At 41.0% G+C, this 15,929-nt stretch overlaps 1 protein-coding gene across 3 annotated transcripts in view; it reads left to right on the top strand.

The window, feature by feature from the left end:
• LOC311441873 (contactin-4) overlaps window positions 1-15,929 on the top strand; it is a 297,643-nt gene that overhangs the window by 220,997 nt on the left and 60,717 nt on the right. For all 3 annotated transcript variants that reach the window (XM_084530449.1, XM_084530447.1, XM_084530448.1), the window contains exons 8-10: window positions 6,353-6,455; window positions 7,076-7,260; window positions 15,647-15,783. In XM_084530449.1, the coding sequence (XP_084386575.1) occupies window positions 6,353-6,455; window positions 7,076-7,260; window positions 15,647-15,783 (425 nt within the window). The remainder of the gene's footprint in view (window positions 1-6,352; window positions 6,456-7,075; window positions 7,261-15,646; window positions 15,784-15,929) is intronic.

Below are 15,929 nucleotides of genomic sequence, written 5' to 3'. Positions count from 1 at the left end.
TTTTCCTTTTGCAGAGGTTCAGAGAGGCTGAAAACTTCTGCTTTAGCTATGGTTCCACATCATAGTCACTCGTGGGTTTTATGCTGCTGTGGCCAAGGTTGTTATTTCCATCATTGGAAGAACTCTCGTTATAACAGAAAAACCTGGCGACATTTGACCAAAGACGGAAAATAAAATAGATTTCAGAATTTGGATATACTGTAGCTTTGCTCATTTCATGCAGCCCAAAAGTGAACAAAAATACTTTGTTGTTTCGGTAACTGTTAGCTCAGGCTCTATTTCCCAGCAGAATTAATGCTATTTTTAGTAGTCTGTGGAATAGTACAAAAAAAAAAGTGAAAAGAAACCAAAGGAGGATTTCTAAATTTATACAGACAATTGATTTGTATCATAGTCATTTTTGAGTAGATAAGAAAAATAAATTTGCATGTTAATTTGCAGTGTCTGTTTAAAGGATAACATTTAGGACATTTGTTCCAGAAATAGAAAGGCATTATTAGAAACTTCTTCTAGAAGATCCTTTGTTGCCTAGCAGTATTGTACAGAAATTCCTGCCGTGTAAGACGGGCTCAGTGCTGCCAGCCTGTAACCGTTCCCTTCGCGTTAACGTGTGTCCTATAGGTGGGGTTTTGGAAGGGTTGGGGCAATGAGCAAGTGCCCCCATTACACTGGGAGAGGTGAGGACAACTGCTTTTCCATGTGCCAGATCTGTTCTCCCTTACATTGCTTCTCTACACACAGTGGCAGTGGTTTAAGTGACAGTAAATCTGGCCCTATGAGTCCAAAATAAGTCATCTAACATCTGAAAGACAAAGAGGAATATTTAAATTCATCTCATGTTAACATTTTCAGTACTGAACAAGAAATATTTGTAGCTATTAAATTAGCAGGACTTTTATGCAAGCCTTACCTAACAGAAGGCGCTTCCATCTTTCAAAACTGAGCTCAATGGCTGCTTCTGTTTCTGAAACGTGGGTAATGTTATGATGATTGCTAATCACCCTGATTGTCAAGTGCATTGCCAAGGGCTCTACCCCAATGCATCGCTCCTCTGCACGCACTCAGCTTTATTTACAGAGACCAATTGCCTTCCCGAGGTAATTCTCGGGAATGTTCTCCGATTCCTTTGAAGTGCACTCTGCTGTTTATTATAGATATGAAACTTTAATTGAACCTCTGAGGAGCTCCGAAATACATTCCTGAGTTAAACAGGAAAGGTGCTGTAATATCTGTAGAGCAAAGATGGCTGTACTCAAATTTGAACATGTGCTGAGTGTGTTTTAAAATAGGAGGGCACTAGTATTACATGCAACCTGCATTTTAAAAATCTGCAAGTCTCAGCTTTTCATTCCACATAGAATAACCCCAAAAAGTGTGTAAAATCTGAATATTACACTCTATTGTGCTTGAAAAAAAAAAAAAATGAAATTACATATGTTGCTCTGGAAGTGTGAAGAGAAATGAGCAAAAGGCAAGGCTCATTGTGCTGCAACTGGCAAATGTGTCAGGTTTATCTTTGGCATTCATATTTGCTATGTCCAATAATATATATGTTATTTTCTTTACAACACTATATCATTATATCGGTAGACTCAGAGGTTAGCTCACCAGCAATTAATGTTTCAGTTCCATTGAATTTCAATTACTGAGTTTAATGGGAAAAATCCTAAAGTACCACTCCATATTAATTTAAGTCACTGACCTGCTCCAGAGAGGGAGCCAGGGAGGGGCTACTGCAGCCCTGAGACCCCGCAGCCCGGGGTGCAGGGCTCCTGTCCTGGCCTCGATGCTCTGACCATCCCCAGTGAACCTGTTACAAATTGGTTTGTCACTAAAAATGGCTGGCTTCATGTTGAAATGCATTTTATGAATTTGGAAAAATTCAAAGTACTTTACAAAAATCTCTGTAATTTCTGTTTTTCTCAAAAATTTAAGTTGTTCTTAAACTGCAAAGCATTTTTGCTCTCGTGCACGATTAACTGTGGGTCCCTGTGTTTCACACATAACCCCATTGTTTTGAAGGAAAGAAATGATGGGATAAGATGCTACACAAAAAGAACATTGGTCACTTATAACTAAGTATAGTGCCTCTATCTGGATTTGGAATTATATCATAGAGATTAAGAAAGAAAAGGAGGAGACTTTCCATACGTGCATATGATAATCTCTCACTCAAAAACTTAAAAAATTCTCAATTCCAGAGTGTGGTGGTTTTACCATGCTAGGCAGCTAAACACCACAACCGCTCTCTCACTCCCCCTCCTTAGATGAGGAAGAAATTAGAGTTTGGACGTTCACAGTTCAGCCAACTCTACATTGCTCACTATTAAGAAACTCAGTTGCTATAGGAGATATTTATAAGACTTACATGGTGGGTACTCGTTCAGTGGCAGCACTCCAAATCTCCATCATTCCAGCAGTCCTTGTCCACCCAGAGCAGCTCGCTTCTGCAGGAGCTGGGCTGAAATCTCCCCTGCCACAACGCTGAGTTTTTTTTCCATATTTCTTTTTCAACGTACAGCAGTAATTTTTCTAGACTCTGTTGTGAATCATTTGGGTTTTGTATGCTGAATACCTGCCATCTTAGTCATGGGTATTTTGCCTGAATTTAATCACCCTGGAAAAACAGCTTTTCAGTGCGTTTTTTAAAGCACAGCTTGCTTTACAATAGCAGGCTTTTGAGCTGTAATCTGTACAGGGGAAAGATACAGGTGTATGGGATGAAACCAGATCCTACAGGCAGATTGCATCCCCCACCTGTGCCTTTCTGCTTCTCTTCTGCTTGTTTGCAGTTGCAGGGCTCTGCAGTTGCAGATCTCTTGATGTCGTTTGCAGTGCTTTTGTAACCAGAGGCACAGGAACCAGGTTCCTCTCCTGCTGCTGTGGGAACAGACATTGCCTCTTGCCCCATTAGTTATCCCCAAACAGCTTTTCCTCCTTGGGGAGGTAAATATCATAGAGGAAGGGTAGTGGGAGCAAACCATGCTGAGGCAGAGGTCTTGGTCACCGTTGGCCCAAGCTCTCTGTTCCTGGCACCAGAAGTTATTGGACAGTGATAAATATGGTGGGAAAAGGTCAGAGGTTGGGCTGCTCAGCAACGCAGAGCATCCCTGCAGCCTCCTGATCATGTAGGTTAGGCTTGGGGCAGGAACCACTGAGGACTCCCCAGTGTTTTATTGTTTTCTCATGCCAGCACCCTCCTTTTGCACTGTTGTCCTGAAGGAGCTGCTTTCTGTTCTCCCCCACTTTCACACCATGTAAAAGGCAGAAAGGGATGTTATGGTTTTCTAGGGTTCCCCAGGCTTTGAGGTCAGGTTTCGGCTTGAATCTCCACGGGTGCTCTGGCAGCAGTTTGTCCTGGTGGTATCAGCCGGTTGCAGAGAAACGGCTCTCTGCACTATTTCTGTGCTGGGCAATATAATGAGTAGTTAAATATATATGGCACCGAGGGCTGCAAATGGTCCTGATGCCTGAAGTAAGGCTAGGAGTGCCTCACCAGTGCAGCTCAGACAGAAAAAGGATTGAAACATGAATGGCCAAACCAGTTGTCTGGCACCTCTCCGTGGCAGTCCCTGGTGCCACAGCAGTGCTTTTCCAGTGCTTTGCTTCTACTCTTTAAAAATGCACTTTGGAGTTTTACATCAAAATTAAAACAGTAATAGTGAGAAAGTGCCACAATAGACCCAGAATGAAATTACCATCAGCAGCAGCTGTATGGGCCAATTAAACTTTAACATCTCACAGGTGTTGTCAGGAAATGCATATCATTTCCTCAGACAAATGAGCTTGCTTCTGAGTTCCTGGAACTCTCATCCAAAAGCACATTTTTAAGCCTTGAAATTGGGAGAAAAATATGAAATCCTCTGAACTGCAAACACGTACAACATCTGATGTGTCATGACACTGAAAACATTCTCCAAGCTACAAACCTGGGTCTATTTTAGTCTTTTATTTTCTCCCCTCTGCTTTCCACCTGCAATGCTAAGTCAGATGTTAACTCACCCAGGAACAGCAGGAAAAATAAGAGCTGTCCGTGTGAAAATGGGCTTGGATTCAGTATAGAGATGTCTTCTGTGCCCTGATGTTTTTTCTTTAATGCAGAGAAGACAGGGCTTGCAGCACACCCGATAGCTACAGGTAGGTTAGAGCTGCAGTGGGAGCCTGGTGGTTTTTCCTGGTACAGGTCCTGGTTTTGAAGTGGTTGGTGTTGTAATGTTAGCAGTAATGCTGCTAAACTAGCTGGTTCCTTGCTGTACGAGAAAGCAGCAGGGGCTGGCGCTGCGGGGAGCAGTGACTGTGGCCGGTGCCCTGCAGCCCCAGGCAGCCCTCCCACCTCTGCCCTGCGATTCTCCCCTCAGGGTCACAGCTTTCCTGCTCCAACCGCAGGCAAGGAAACAGGAACAAGGAAGAAAGAGAAGGGGAAAAAAAAAGAAAGCCATTGTCTCTCCCTCCCATTCCTCATTCCCCCCTCCTGATCTGTCGGGTGAATAATGTATTAATAATACATTGTGCCTTAATTTCCTAAATAGCCCGTTAGTGTCAAGTGATATTTTACAGACTACTTTGCATAAGGGGGCCAAATTATCACTTTAGGAGTGAAGGGAGGGAAGAATAAAGAATTGCTCTTGTTGCTTTTGCTTTTTAAGGACTGGATTAAGTACGTAGCGTGTCTGGCTTTGGCTGCAGGCAGACTGCTCCTGTGGAGCATCCACCACGTTCCTTGCCCTGTGAGGTGTCTCCCACCTCTCAGCTCGCTGCTGGTGCAGCCCCTGGGTTGGTTTGGGGGGGGACGGGCTGTCACGGGCACTGAGGAGCTCTTCTTGGGGAGTGTGATTGCGGGAGGTGCTCAGCTCTTCAAGGGAGTCCCCACTGAGCACTTGAAAGTCAGTGTCTGCCAAAGCAAGGAAAATGGCTGCACCTGGTCATGCTTTCCTCAAAAGCTCTTCCTCTGCCAGACTATGGTCTTCACTGCACAATGTGGAAGTGTTCTTCTGGGAAAAGATCTCAATAAATGTTAGTAACTGCCAAAAAGTTCTGTTCTGGCAAACATTCACACGCGCAGCCCTGCTCTTGGGAACAGCCAGGCAATAGCTGCTCCATGTCCTGGCTGGAGCTCTCCCAGCAAATGTTTAGTGTGGAATGTGGAGAAATTTAGGCAAAATTTGGTAAATTCACAGTCAGGAGAACAGAGAGGCTCTTCCTCAATAGCCCTGGATACTTCCAGCCCTTCAGGGCTACGCTGTTAATGTGCCAAGGGCTAATGGGGATCGTGCTCCGTGATTCCTTTCTGTGTGATCGGTAAGCGCCGGAGTGCTAACACAGACTCACAGGCTTCCTGCTGTATGAGCTTGCCAGGGCGTGTGTACAGAGAGAGCATTCATATCTTTAACAAATGCATTTCATTTGGATGGCTGACTTTGTGCAGCAGCTGCTCTTTGTGCAACGTAGCAGTGAAAGAACGAGGTTGAAGAACGCTGATGTGACTTGTTAGTGCACCAAAGCAGGCGTTGCACAGGTTACCACGTAAAGAGAGATTGGATGTAAGCCTCAGAGTGAGCATTTTCAGCTTCAAGCCTCTCTAACTGTGAAAAAAAGTAAAGCCAAAAGGCTTCTCTCGCCACCTCCTTGCAACACAGGGAGACAGCGCTGCAGCCACAGCCACCATACCCAACCCTGCTGCCCCTGGGTGCCCCAGCAGCGCCCCACAGTTGGGATTTAACCTGCAATCATCAATTAGCTGATAATCACTATTGGTGAAATTATATGTGCAGGTTTTAAGACAGTACAGTGACAAGAAGCGGAGTGATTTATCATGAGTGTAATGGCCCTTTTATGTGCACAATTTTTCTAACACAATTTGGTGAAGAGGCTGCCACAATATGTGGTTTACTGGGGCAGTAAATATGAAGAAATTGCCCAAGGAGTGTATGGTCTCTGTGCCTCTAACTCCTTGAAGTTAATAGAAGCCTTGATTACCTCCAATACTTTTAAAACTTTTTCTAATGGCATTTGTTCCGCATTTCATTTTCTAGAAGGTGGTGAACCTCCCTTATTATTGCTTCCTTTTATTCCGCAAGTTACCTGCAAAATCCATGAATATTCAAAAGTCAAAAGTAACACAGCCATGAAGAAATGTTAATCTTTGGCAGATGGTGTGGAGCGCTGGTTCTGATTTTCCTCTGGTAGTAAATGGGAAAAGAGCCCACACTGCACGGCTGTTAGCAACGGGCCATGTTTAAAATGAATGGATTAATTGGGCAAGTAATGATGTAGAGAAGAGCTCAGCACAGAAACACTTGCGGATTTATTGCAAAACTTCAGCCCAGTCTTAGTGTCTCTTTTATGTTTGCAGGGGTGATGGGGGAGTATGAGCCGAAAATAGAAGTGCAGTTCCCAGAAACGGTTCCATCTGCAAAAGGAACAACGGTGAAACTGGAGTGCTTTGCCCTGGGAAAGTAAGTTATTATCCACCGTTATTTCTTCATCTTCTGACTTTCATAGTGCTGTGGAGTTTGCAAAGTTTGCTAATCCTTCACTTTCCGCAGCAGGAGTTACTTATTTTCAGGATTCGTTACAGACAGAGGACTTGGGGAGCAGCAACTTTACTCAACAAAAACATAAACTCTCAAGGAGGAGAGAAGATATAAGTTATTTTGTAAAGATGTGGTTGTACATTTTACTTCTGAGGTCTCATGCGAGACCTAAAACACATTCTGGTTCTTGAGTAAGCACTAGCAGCACTTTCAAAATGAAAACGTGGGATTGGTAAGAAAATTGATGTATTGTCACAGCAGAAACCCAAATTCAACTTTGTCTAAACATCACTTTTATAACATAGTCTCCTGTTTTTAAGACTATGTGAGCAATACACCATTGGTATGCATATACTTATATAAAGTATATACAAGGCACCCGACTTAAAATTGCTCCAGATCCTTCACAGAGTCTTCAGACTGGCCACGTCTTCATCATCTTCAAACATGAAGCAGTTTCAAGTTGACGAGACAAGATGCTATCAGGACAAGACCTGTAGCTTTTATTATGAATCTTATTTTGCTTTGTTTTTCTCATTTAGCCCAGTTCCTACAATCAGCTGGAGGAGAGCAGATGGGAAACAGATACCCCGAAAAGCTAGGAGACACAGATCAAGTGGGCTTCTGGAAATCCCAAATTTTCAGCAAGAAGATGCTGGACTCTATGAGTGTGTAGCTGAAAATGTGAGAGGGAAAAATGTGGCACGAGGACAGCTGATATTTTATGGTAAGCAGACTGTCTGATTTTAGGTGGTTTTATTATATCAGATGCAATATGCAGTAAATATTTTGTGAGAATATCATTTTGGGGGATATTTTTAAAATGACTTTCCTTTACAAACAACGCATCTCAAAAAGGGTGTAATTTGGAATAAAACCTGTCTGAATAGCACATATTGATTGGGAATCAAAGTTGCTGGATAACAAAAACACATCGCTCTAAGGACATTGGCATGGTAACATGCAGAAAACACTTGCAAACGGTTCATTTGCCTTCTCATGGCCGCGAGTAAAGAGCAGGGATTTTGGTGGAGCATGGTGGTGGTTACAGCTTGTGATTTATTATGCATGTGTCGCTCCACACTATAGGTGTCGTTCCCAGCTTGTGTTAATAAATGTTAATTGTGTATAACCAATTAAAGACTGCTTGCAGAATGGGTTTCTGGTAGTGGTTGCACAGCCTGGAATTAAGGTATTAACCATGTCAGAGCCTGCAGTCAGGCCCACCTAAAGGCTTTCTACACCTGCTCCTATGAGACGGATATTTTAGAACTGGAAATTTTAGAACTGGAAATATTTCTAAAAGACATATTTAATTTTGAAATCCGATATATTTTTTTGAGCTTCCATTTCATTTCTTCACTTATAGTTGGCTAAAACAAAATGAGGCAATGTTACAAAAGGGTTAAATAGCAAGAACAAAGTGAAATCTTTCATGTTAAGGAAAGAATTTGGGGTTGATTCAAACTGTTTTTTCCTTTTTAATTAAAATGGTTTGAGGATTGCTGTTTCAGATAATAAAAAATTGCATGTTTCTCTTGATTTTTCCCATGTGGACAGTAAATGAAGTCTCATCAGTTGTACAGTTTTGCTCAGCCCAGAGCCAAGGCTGCAGTAAATCAAGCCTTTGGTGGACTCCTAATGGAGCAAACGTTAGATTACAATCTAATTAACCAAGTGAAATTTCCCAGTCCCATCCCGTTTCTGGTGGACAGCAGATCATACACAAATGCTGCCACCATGGCTTGTGTCGATTTTCACACTGTTTCAGCACAGAAGCTAAAGGCTTCATGGAAAGATCAGTGTCCCCTCTCTGGTGGTCGTAATGCGGGGAACCATCTTTACGTCCTCTTTTCTTCATGTAAGCAGAGGGTTCATACAGGGGAGTGTTAGCCTATGATCTCTGCTAATTACTGCTTTTAAAGATAATAGACTGAAATACCAGGCTTGTCTTCAGAATGATGAGATGTTGGTCTGTAAATACCCAGTTTTCAAGGATAGCCTGTGTTTGGCAGCCATTTATTACTGAAAACAAATTGTTTTTTAACAAAACTCCCTTTCTGCAAGCTAGGCTTTTGAATTTCACATAGCAGTGTTTGGTTTTTTTTTTAAAGAAAGCAACTTCCTGTAGACTTTTCATATAAATAGTTGAGGCTGAATGAAAGCTATTTTTATTTTTAAAACTGAGAAGTATTATGTCATTACGGAAATATAACAGCAATGTTGGCAGAGCTACACCAGTTGCTTTTGGTGGGTTGGGGGCTGATGCTCGGAGCAGGAAATGCTCTGGAGTGTGTGATGTGGAACATCAGGCAGGGGCTTACGTGCAGTGCTGCACAGGGACACACTCTGTCACAGCGTCTGCCCTGGAGATTAAAATCTGGCTTTAACAGTGTTACTCTTTTCAACCTGGTTATCTGCCTCTGTGCCTAGTAAAGAAAAAAAAAGCAAAAAAAAAAAAAAAAAAAAAGAAAAAGAGAAGAAAAAGAAAATGAAATTCAAATTTGCCTGCTTGCTGCAGATAACCCAGCCCTGCTTGTGTTGTCAACTTCTTTCAGTGCTACTGGAAGTTGTCAGGAAAGGTTGACTTCTGTTGTATTTCATTCTTGTATCAATGTTTATTTTTTCCTCTGTTAGCATATCAGTGACATGAAAGTTGTTTGACATTCTTGTTGCAGCAGGAAAGGTTAATTAAATGTGCAAGATCTGTTCTTCCTCCATTTTCTCTGCTTTGAGCCCCTACAATAGGCTGTACTTTATTGTTCTCCTACAGCATTTGTTCTGAGTGCTACATGTCCTACTTGATAGATAGACCTATATGACAGAAAACATGTTAGTGTTAATGCAATTACAGTGACTTATACCTGTTTTCCTGACTATTATAACTCTGAATGACATATCACTTGGATTCTTGCTTGCTGTAAGACTCTCTTGTTCTGACTGCCTTCTTAACCTGATACCATGTACCTGAAATCAGCTCCTGAGCTCCAGCAAATTCAACTGGAAGCCAAGCCTTCCGTATTTCCACCCATATTGTAGCTGCCATAAGGGCACGTTGTGCCACGATGCTGACTGCGCGGACCATGGCTCCTGCACGGTGCCTGCCGGCCAGGGCTCACCACACCACCAGCTCTGTTCTGATCCCAGCATTTCGGAAGTGCTTCCATTGACCTGATTCTATTTTTAATCTGGCTGCTCATTAATTTTCAATTCATGAATTTTCAATTCAGCCCTCCATGAGGCTCAGATTTATATCCTGAGCAGAAAGCAACGTCATGGTGATTTTTTTTCCAAATTTACCATAAACATTACCTTAGCTAGCTATGTTAAAAAGGAGTTTCCTTTTCTTTCATAAAACCAGTATTGAAAAGAAGATTATTTGTTAGCATTGTGTTTCATTGATGTTAAGTCTCCCAGGTCCTATTTTATTCAGATCTTCCTTTGTCAGAGAGTTGCAAACCCAAGGGTTGTTTTGAGTGTAGGGCAGGAGGCAGTAGGCAAATGCACAGCCCCAAGGAACCTGTAAAGTGTTGCTGCTGCCACTCATCGTGGTGCTTAAAGCCTTCCATCAGGGCTGGGAAACCATTTAATTGGCTGGGAAGAAACCATTTAATTGGCTGGACCACTTTTCAGATTAAATATTTCTGAAATCAAAGTCCCACCAGGAATTTATGTGGCTCCTTAATTTTACACTGAAAAGGGTCCCCCTTTCATGAGTGAGCCTGTGTTTTGTTTGTGCTGAAGCCACTTTATGCCACTCTGTAAAACAAGTTCAAATGTAAATCACATTGTGTTCTTCATTGTTGTTAGAGGTCTGAAAAGGAAAATTGCATAAGTGAAGATCAGGGAGTTGTATGTCCCTACTCCATTTAGGCCCCAGATAACAAATAACTTGCTGGAAAAAATCAAAAACACTTGAAATAATATGAGTTACTGTACTGATAAAATACAAGAAAATTAACATAAATAGCACAAGTATATGTTATTATTAGTTATAATTTACATGCCTCACTAGAAAACCTAGTTTGCTACCCGTTATGTAGATATATTAGAAATCAAGTTCTCACCTTCAAGCATCTCCAGGTTCATTTTATTTAAAGTTCTCAAATCTCATGTTGTTACTGAATACTGTGCCAATTTAACTCTTGGTTAACCACCATTTAAAGACCAGACAGCAGCCAAATCCATCCTTTCTGCAAGCTGCAGCTGGCTGTGGGAGCAATCACTGCAGTGCCCATCTCCATTGGTTGCACTCTCCCAGGGGAAAAGCAGTGCTCTGGATGAGGATGGCTTCCCTCCTGCCAGCAGAATGTGTGTTTTCTCAGACTTTCATGCAGGATGAAATAACTCTGAGTTTTGAATAATGTGCTGCCTGAAGGAAGTAAGGGCTTTCTGCACAGACAGCAGGCATCTCTCTCCTCTACTTCCCCTTTTCCTAGGGATAGCTGGAAACCTGCTTAAAGATAAATCAATTTTTAGGAGATTCAGAAAAAGTGCTCAAATTACTGTCATTTTGCCTTCTAAATATAGCTCTTCATCGTGAGAGGCTAAAGCAGGTATAAGAAATGAAGTGAAGGCTACTCAGAGAATACCCGCATCTTCCTTATTCTCCTGGGTCACTACAGTCTAGAGCATCAGTGATTAAAAATAAATAAATCCCTGAGGTCTGGTCTGTATGAACGTGTCTGTAATACACACAGACTTTTGGTGCCTGACATAAATTGGGAAAAAGTCATGCAATGGTGCAGAATAGCTTATAGAACAGGAATTAAATACAGGTAAGGGACAATTTAAGTAGTTTTTATCAGCTAGATTAGTTCCTTTGAATTCTTTCCTTTGTTTCTTTTCCTCTGATACTTAATATTTTAGTAATAAACAGAGCTCTTCAGCTGGTGAATTATGGTCAGTCTTCTAGAAAGACAGAAAGGAGACAAACTGCCCAAGCAGTCGTATTGGCCACAGGCAGATGAAGGGAGATGATTTTGATGTGACATTCAAGCAAATGACTTCGGGGGGGCAGTTTTGCACGTTTGAGACTTGTATGGATTTCAAATAGTCCTCAGTTGGCAGCAGAGGTCAGGAGGAAGAGATTAAGAGGAGGAAAGGAAGAGAAGAGAAAAAGTGGTAACTTGAAGTCTGGTTTCACATTCCTGCGATCGTTGGGAATGACAACAAATTGGGGCCATATGGGTGTTGTTTACAGAAGCTATATCCCCATTTGGACCACGATGACGCGTGCACTTGTCTGCACAAACTTTATACACTGGCTGTATCGTTTATTTTTAATTACTCATGTATTTCTCCCATCTGTTTTTCTTATTTCTTATGCTTGGCTTTCTGGTCTTCAGGCATTTCTGATCCTGGGCTGAGTCTCAATCTCCTCAGAATAGATAGAGTAATGGACAGTCATTCAGCCCTTCATCTGCCACTAATGATGAATTACACAGCCTGCTCTAGGTCATCAGCTGCTATAAATTGGCTTAGGAACACTGAAATCAATATACACCGACCAAGAATTGGATTCTGTGTATGTATTAGTACCTCATTTGCTTTAGTCTTTTGGGCTGTTTTGAACTCGCAGGAGCATAACAAGTCCTACAGATTTATTTCTGTTTTACTTCTTACATCGCTCCCATAACTCCTTGGTTTTGTTTCTTATTTCTGATATGATGCATCATCATCGGCTGTGTCATTTCATTTTCAAACGTCTTTCAGGAAGTGATTTCCGGTCCAGATTCCCAGTGCCTACTTTTGCTTCTCAGTTTGCTATAGGGAACAGACTTGCTCTAGACTCTTTTCTCTTGAAGAAGCAAGAGTATACTTGGGCATAATTCTGTAATCACCTGGTTTAAAATGCCCCACTTTATGTTTTCAAAGGCTAAGTGAAAAAGGTTGCTGGTTTTTGTGGTTTGGGTTTTTTAACCCATACTTATCATTATTCTTTTGTCCACTTCAGTACCCATTCCAGGCAGCTCTCATCACCTATGAGGGGAATATTTCTCCTATAAACTATAATTATGCAAGTGCCATGTTTATATTTTAAGCTTTTTCTTCCGGTTTATAGATTGAGTATATGACTTTTCTTTGCAACTCAGATGAATTCTTATCAACTTCTATGTTTGTTTTTTTCTTTCATATCAGACTTTTCCTCCAGGACCTTTCCAACCAAAACCTGTAACAAACTACCCCTAATACGGCCATATGTCTAGTCCCATCACACGGAAGAATTTCTCTTTGCTCAGCACCACAGAAATTAAATGAAAGACTTTTTCAAGAACACTGCTGTCAGTCATTAAATTAAAAAAAAAAAAAAAAAAAAAAAGTTATCTTGAACAATGCACCTATACCAGGAAATGTAGTATAGAGCTGATTCATACCCTTATTTGAATTATTTTAATTATCGTGCTTGAAATCTTGTGGCACATTACCGTGTCTTGGTATGATCCCCAATGGGAGGCTGTCAAATTTCATTATATTATGGCAACTCTCATTTGGTGGCTCAAACGCATTTGCTCCATGGACCAACCCTTGTGTATTACTCAATATTAAGTCAAGAGCATGTCTGGTATTCTCTGAAATGAGCTGTTCAAAGGAGAGGTTGACCTAATTAGAAATGTCTCCCAAAGAGCAGCAGAGAACTAAGTTCCTGGGAAACAAAGGGCTCCTCCAGTTTTCTCTGAGCTTTTTTTTTTTTTTTTTTTTTGACCTAATAGGCTTGTTCCGTACTCATCTGCAACATAAATAGCTGTAGGATAGAAAGTTTAACCAGGTTAAATAACTGGAAAGGATGAACCGTGGTGTGAGCCCATGGCTCGCAGGTGCCACACGTGCATTGCAGCGAATGGGCTGCCCACAGGCTCCCAGCATTTCCAACACCATGGGTCTGAATCACCGCACAGTTCTGTAGGGTGGGATTTCACAACTGTAACCTGCACTCTGTAAATGAAGGACTGGATGGGCACGAGTCTTTCACTGGGTTGAGTAAGAACTTGCCTTAGTCGGGGAGCCTGATTGCCTGCAATGAGGATCAGTATTGAACTGAAATAAGGATAAATATTAAGTCCTCTTTGCTCCTCACATGAGGGTTTTTCTGTTTTCTTTCTTTTTACATAGCTTACATTTATATGCTGTAGAGCCCACTGTGCTTTTTATGCGTTTTATAGCTTTGCAGGTTCCTTTCAGTTGTTTTGTCTGCTTTTTTGTTTTCTTGTGGGAAATCAGTAAAACAGTACTGCAGAAAGGCAAATGGGTCTGTGTGGTTTTGTCGAGCTCTTTTTATGATATCATAAGACTCTTTTCAAAATCATGAGTTAGATGCTATTAGAATAGTAAATATGGAGACTCATGAGTAATTTGCAAATGTCCTTGAGCCAGTGAACCTGCGGAGTAGCACAGGGTGTCTTGGCTCAATGGAATTGTTCAAGTTCTTACTCCAAAAGACAGAGCTGACTTTCATCTTCCTGCATTTAAAGGCTTTCCTTTTCATATGTCTTCAGATACGGTTAATAAACAAGCTTAACATACTACAGGGCAGAAGGGGCGGTCAGAGAAGCAAGCACCACTCACCTCTCCTTTTCAGCTCCTTCTCTTGCTCTGGCATTGTCATTATGTTCAGTTTGCCTTTCTGCTTTTCTTACAAGTCCCTTGGAATATTTCTTGTGGCTTATTTAAGATTCTGTGCAATGTTCTTCCTCTTTCTTCTGCGCTTTGTTGTTTATAGATACAGTGAGAAGGGAAGCATGCAATGAGGTGGATGTGGGATTAGGCACACATCTGTCGCAGTCTGAACAGTTTTAAAAGGCACTGAGCTCTCTGAGAGTGTATATCCAGCATCTCGTAATGGTAGACATGCCAATAGTTTAGGTATAGTCATACCAACTAAGTTCAACTTAGCATTTTCATATAACGTTTTTTAATTTATCCTTTCAGATCTTTTTTTCTGGTCCCTATTTCTGTCCAAAGGAAATATAATTATTTTTTTTTTCTCTTGGAGTAATCTTAATTTTTTTTATCTGATTACATGTGAAAGGGGATTAATCAGGTTCTTGGAGACCTCTGCTGGTTATATCTTCCTACTAAGTCTCTCAGATTTTCTTACTTCAAAATAGGGCAAATGACCACTAAAAAAACTGAACTCACTATTTTTTTTTTGTTTCCTCCCCTCTCTCTCTCTCTTTTTTTTCTTTTTTTTTAATGGTATTTTCTGAAATGTATTGTAGATAAATCTAGCATGCGGTTTGTGAAGGTAACATAAGAAAGAGGTTCTGCGTGTTCTCCAAAAAGTGGCAATTTTGATCTGCATGTGGGGTCTGGCTAAACTTAAGCTATATGTTAAAACAAACAACTACAAACTCCAATAATAATATGTAAAACATAACTAAAAATATAACTACATAAATGTCTGAAAACTACCAGCACCATTTTTAATCAAATTCTAAAATTTATCTCCAATATCTGCTTGTGGGGTTAATACGTTTCTTCAATGTCATCAATATAATTATCAACTCCAAAAAGTTTTTCATATACATGGAAGATCTTCATAGGACAGTATTCCTTGGATCTCATCCACATCTAAAAAAAAAGTCTAAGAATATATTATTTGTACCTGAATTTGTGCTGTAACCATGCAGGCCAAAGTTCCGTGTATAATCTTAATTTCAGTGCAGAGATAGCTGTAAATTACTTTTTTTTTTTGTTTTTTTTTTTTTTGTTTGTTTGTTTTAGTTGAATACTAAATGTCTCTTTTTGAAGGCTCAGTGGTCCAACAATGCCATCTATTCCACTGGGGCAGCATGTGAACCATTGCTTTGTTTTGATATAGTGGTGGTGATGATGATGATGATCTGTGTTTCTGAAGCTGCTCCTTTTTCATTAAATGTTTTTATTTAAAATGAAAGTTAGGAGAGAAGGTTCTGATCTTGCATGTGCTACCCTTCAGGAATTAGAACTGAACTCAGGAAAAAAAATAAAAAGAATCCTCAGGGTTAGTGAGCATGTTTTTAAATCCAACCCTTTAAATGTGATGATAAAGGTGTATGGTTGTTCGCTTGCATTCTGAAAAGCATGCTATTGTTTGCAGATGTGAGGTTTTATTCATTCCTTCTGCATTGCAGCTCAGCCCAACTGGATTCAGAAAATCAGCGATGCACACGCAGCCATCGAGGAAAGTGTTTTCTGGGAGTGCCGTGCGAGCGGGAGGCCAAAGCCCTCGTACCGCTGGCTGAAGGACGGGGAGCCACTGCTGCCCCAGGTAGGCACTGTTGGAGTGGCTCTCATTGTGCATATTTTATTACTTTTGGAATAGAAATGGAAGTGATGGCAGTGTTCTGAAATCCCCATGCTCTGTAGGCAATTCCTTGCCATGCTTGGTGGATGCCTTTGTATGGAATTGAGGTC

Source organism: Aythya ferina (assembly GCF_964211825.1).
Source record: "Aythya ferina genome assembly, chromosome: 10".
NCBI classification, from domain to species: domain Eukaryota; kingdom Metazoa; phylum Chordata; class Aves; order Anseriformes; family Anatidae; genus Aythya; species Aythya ferina.
The sequence above is the reverse complement of the archived record's forward strand: the minus strand, read 5'-3'. Positions and strand labels throughout refer to the sequence as shown.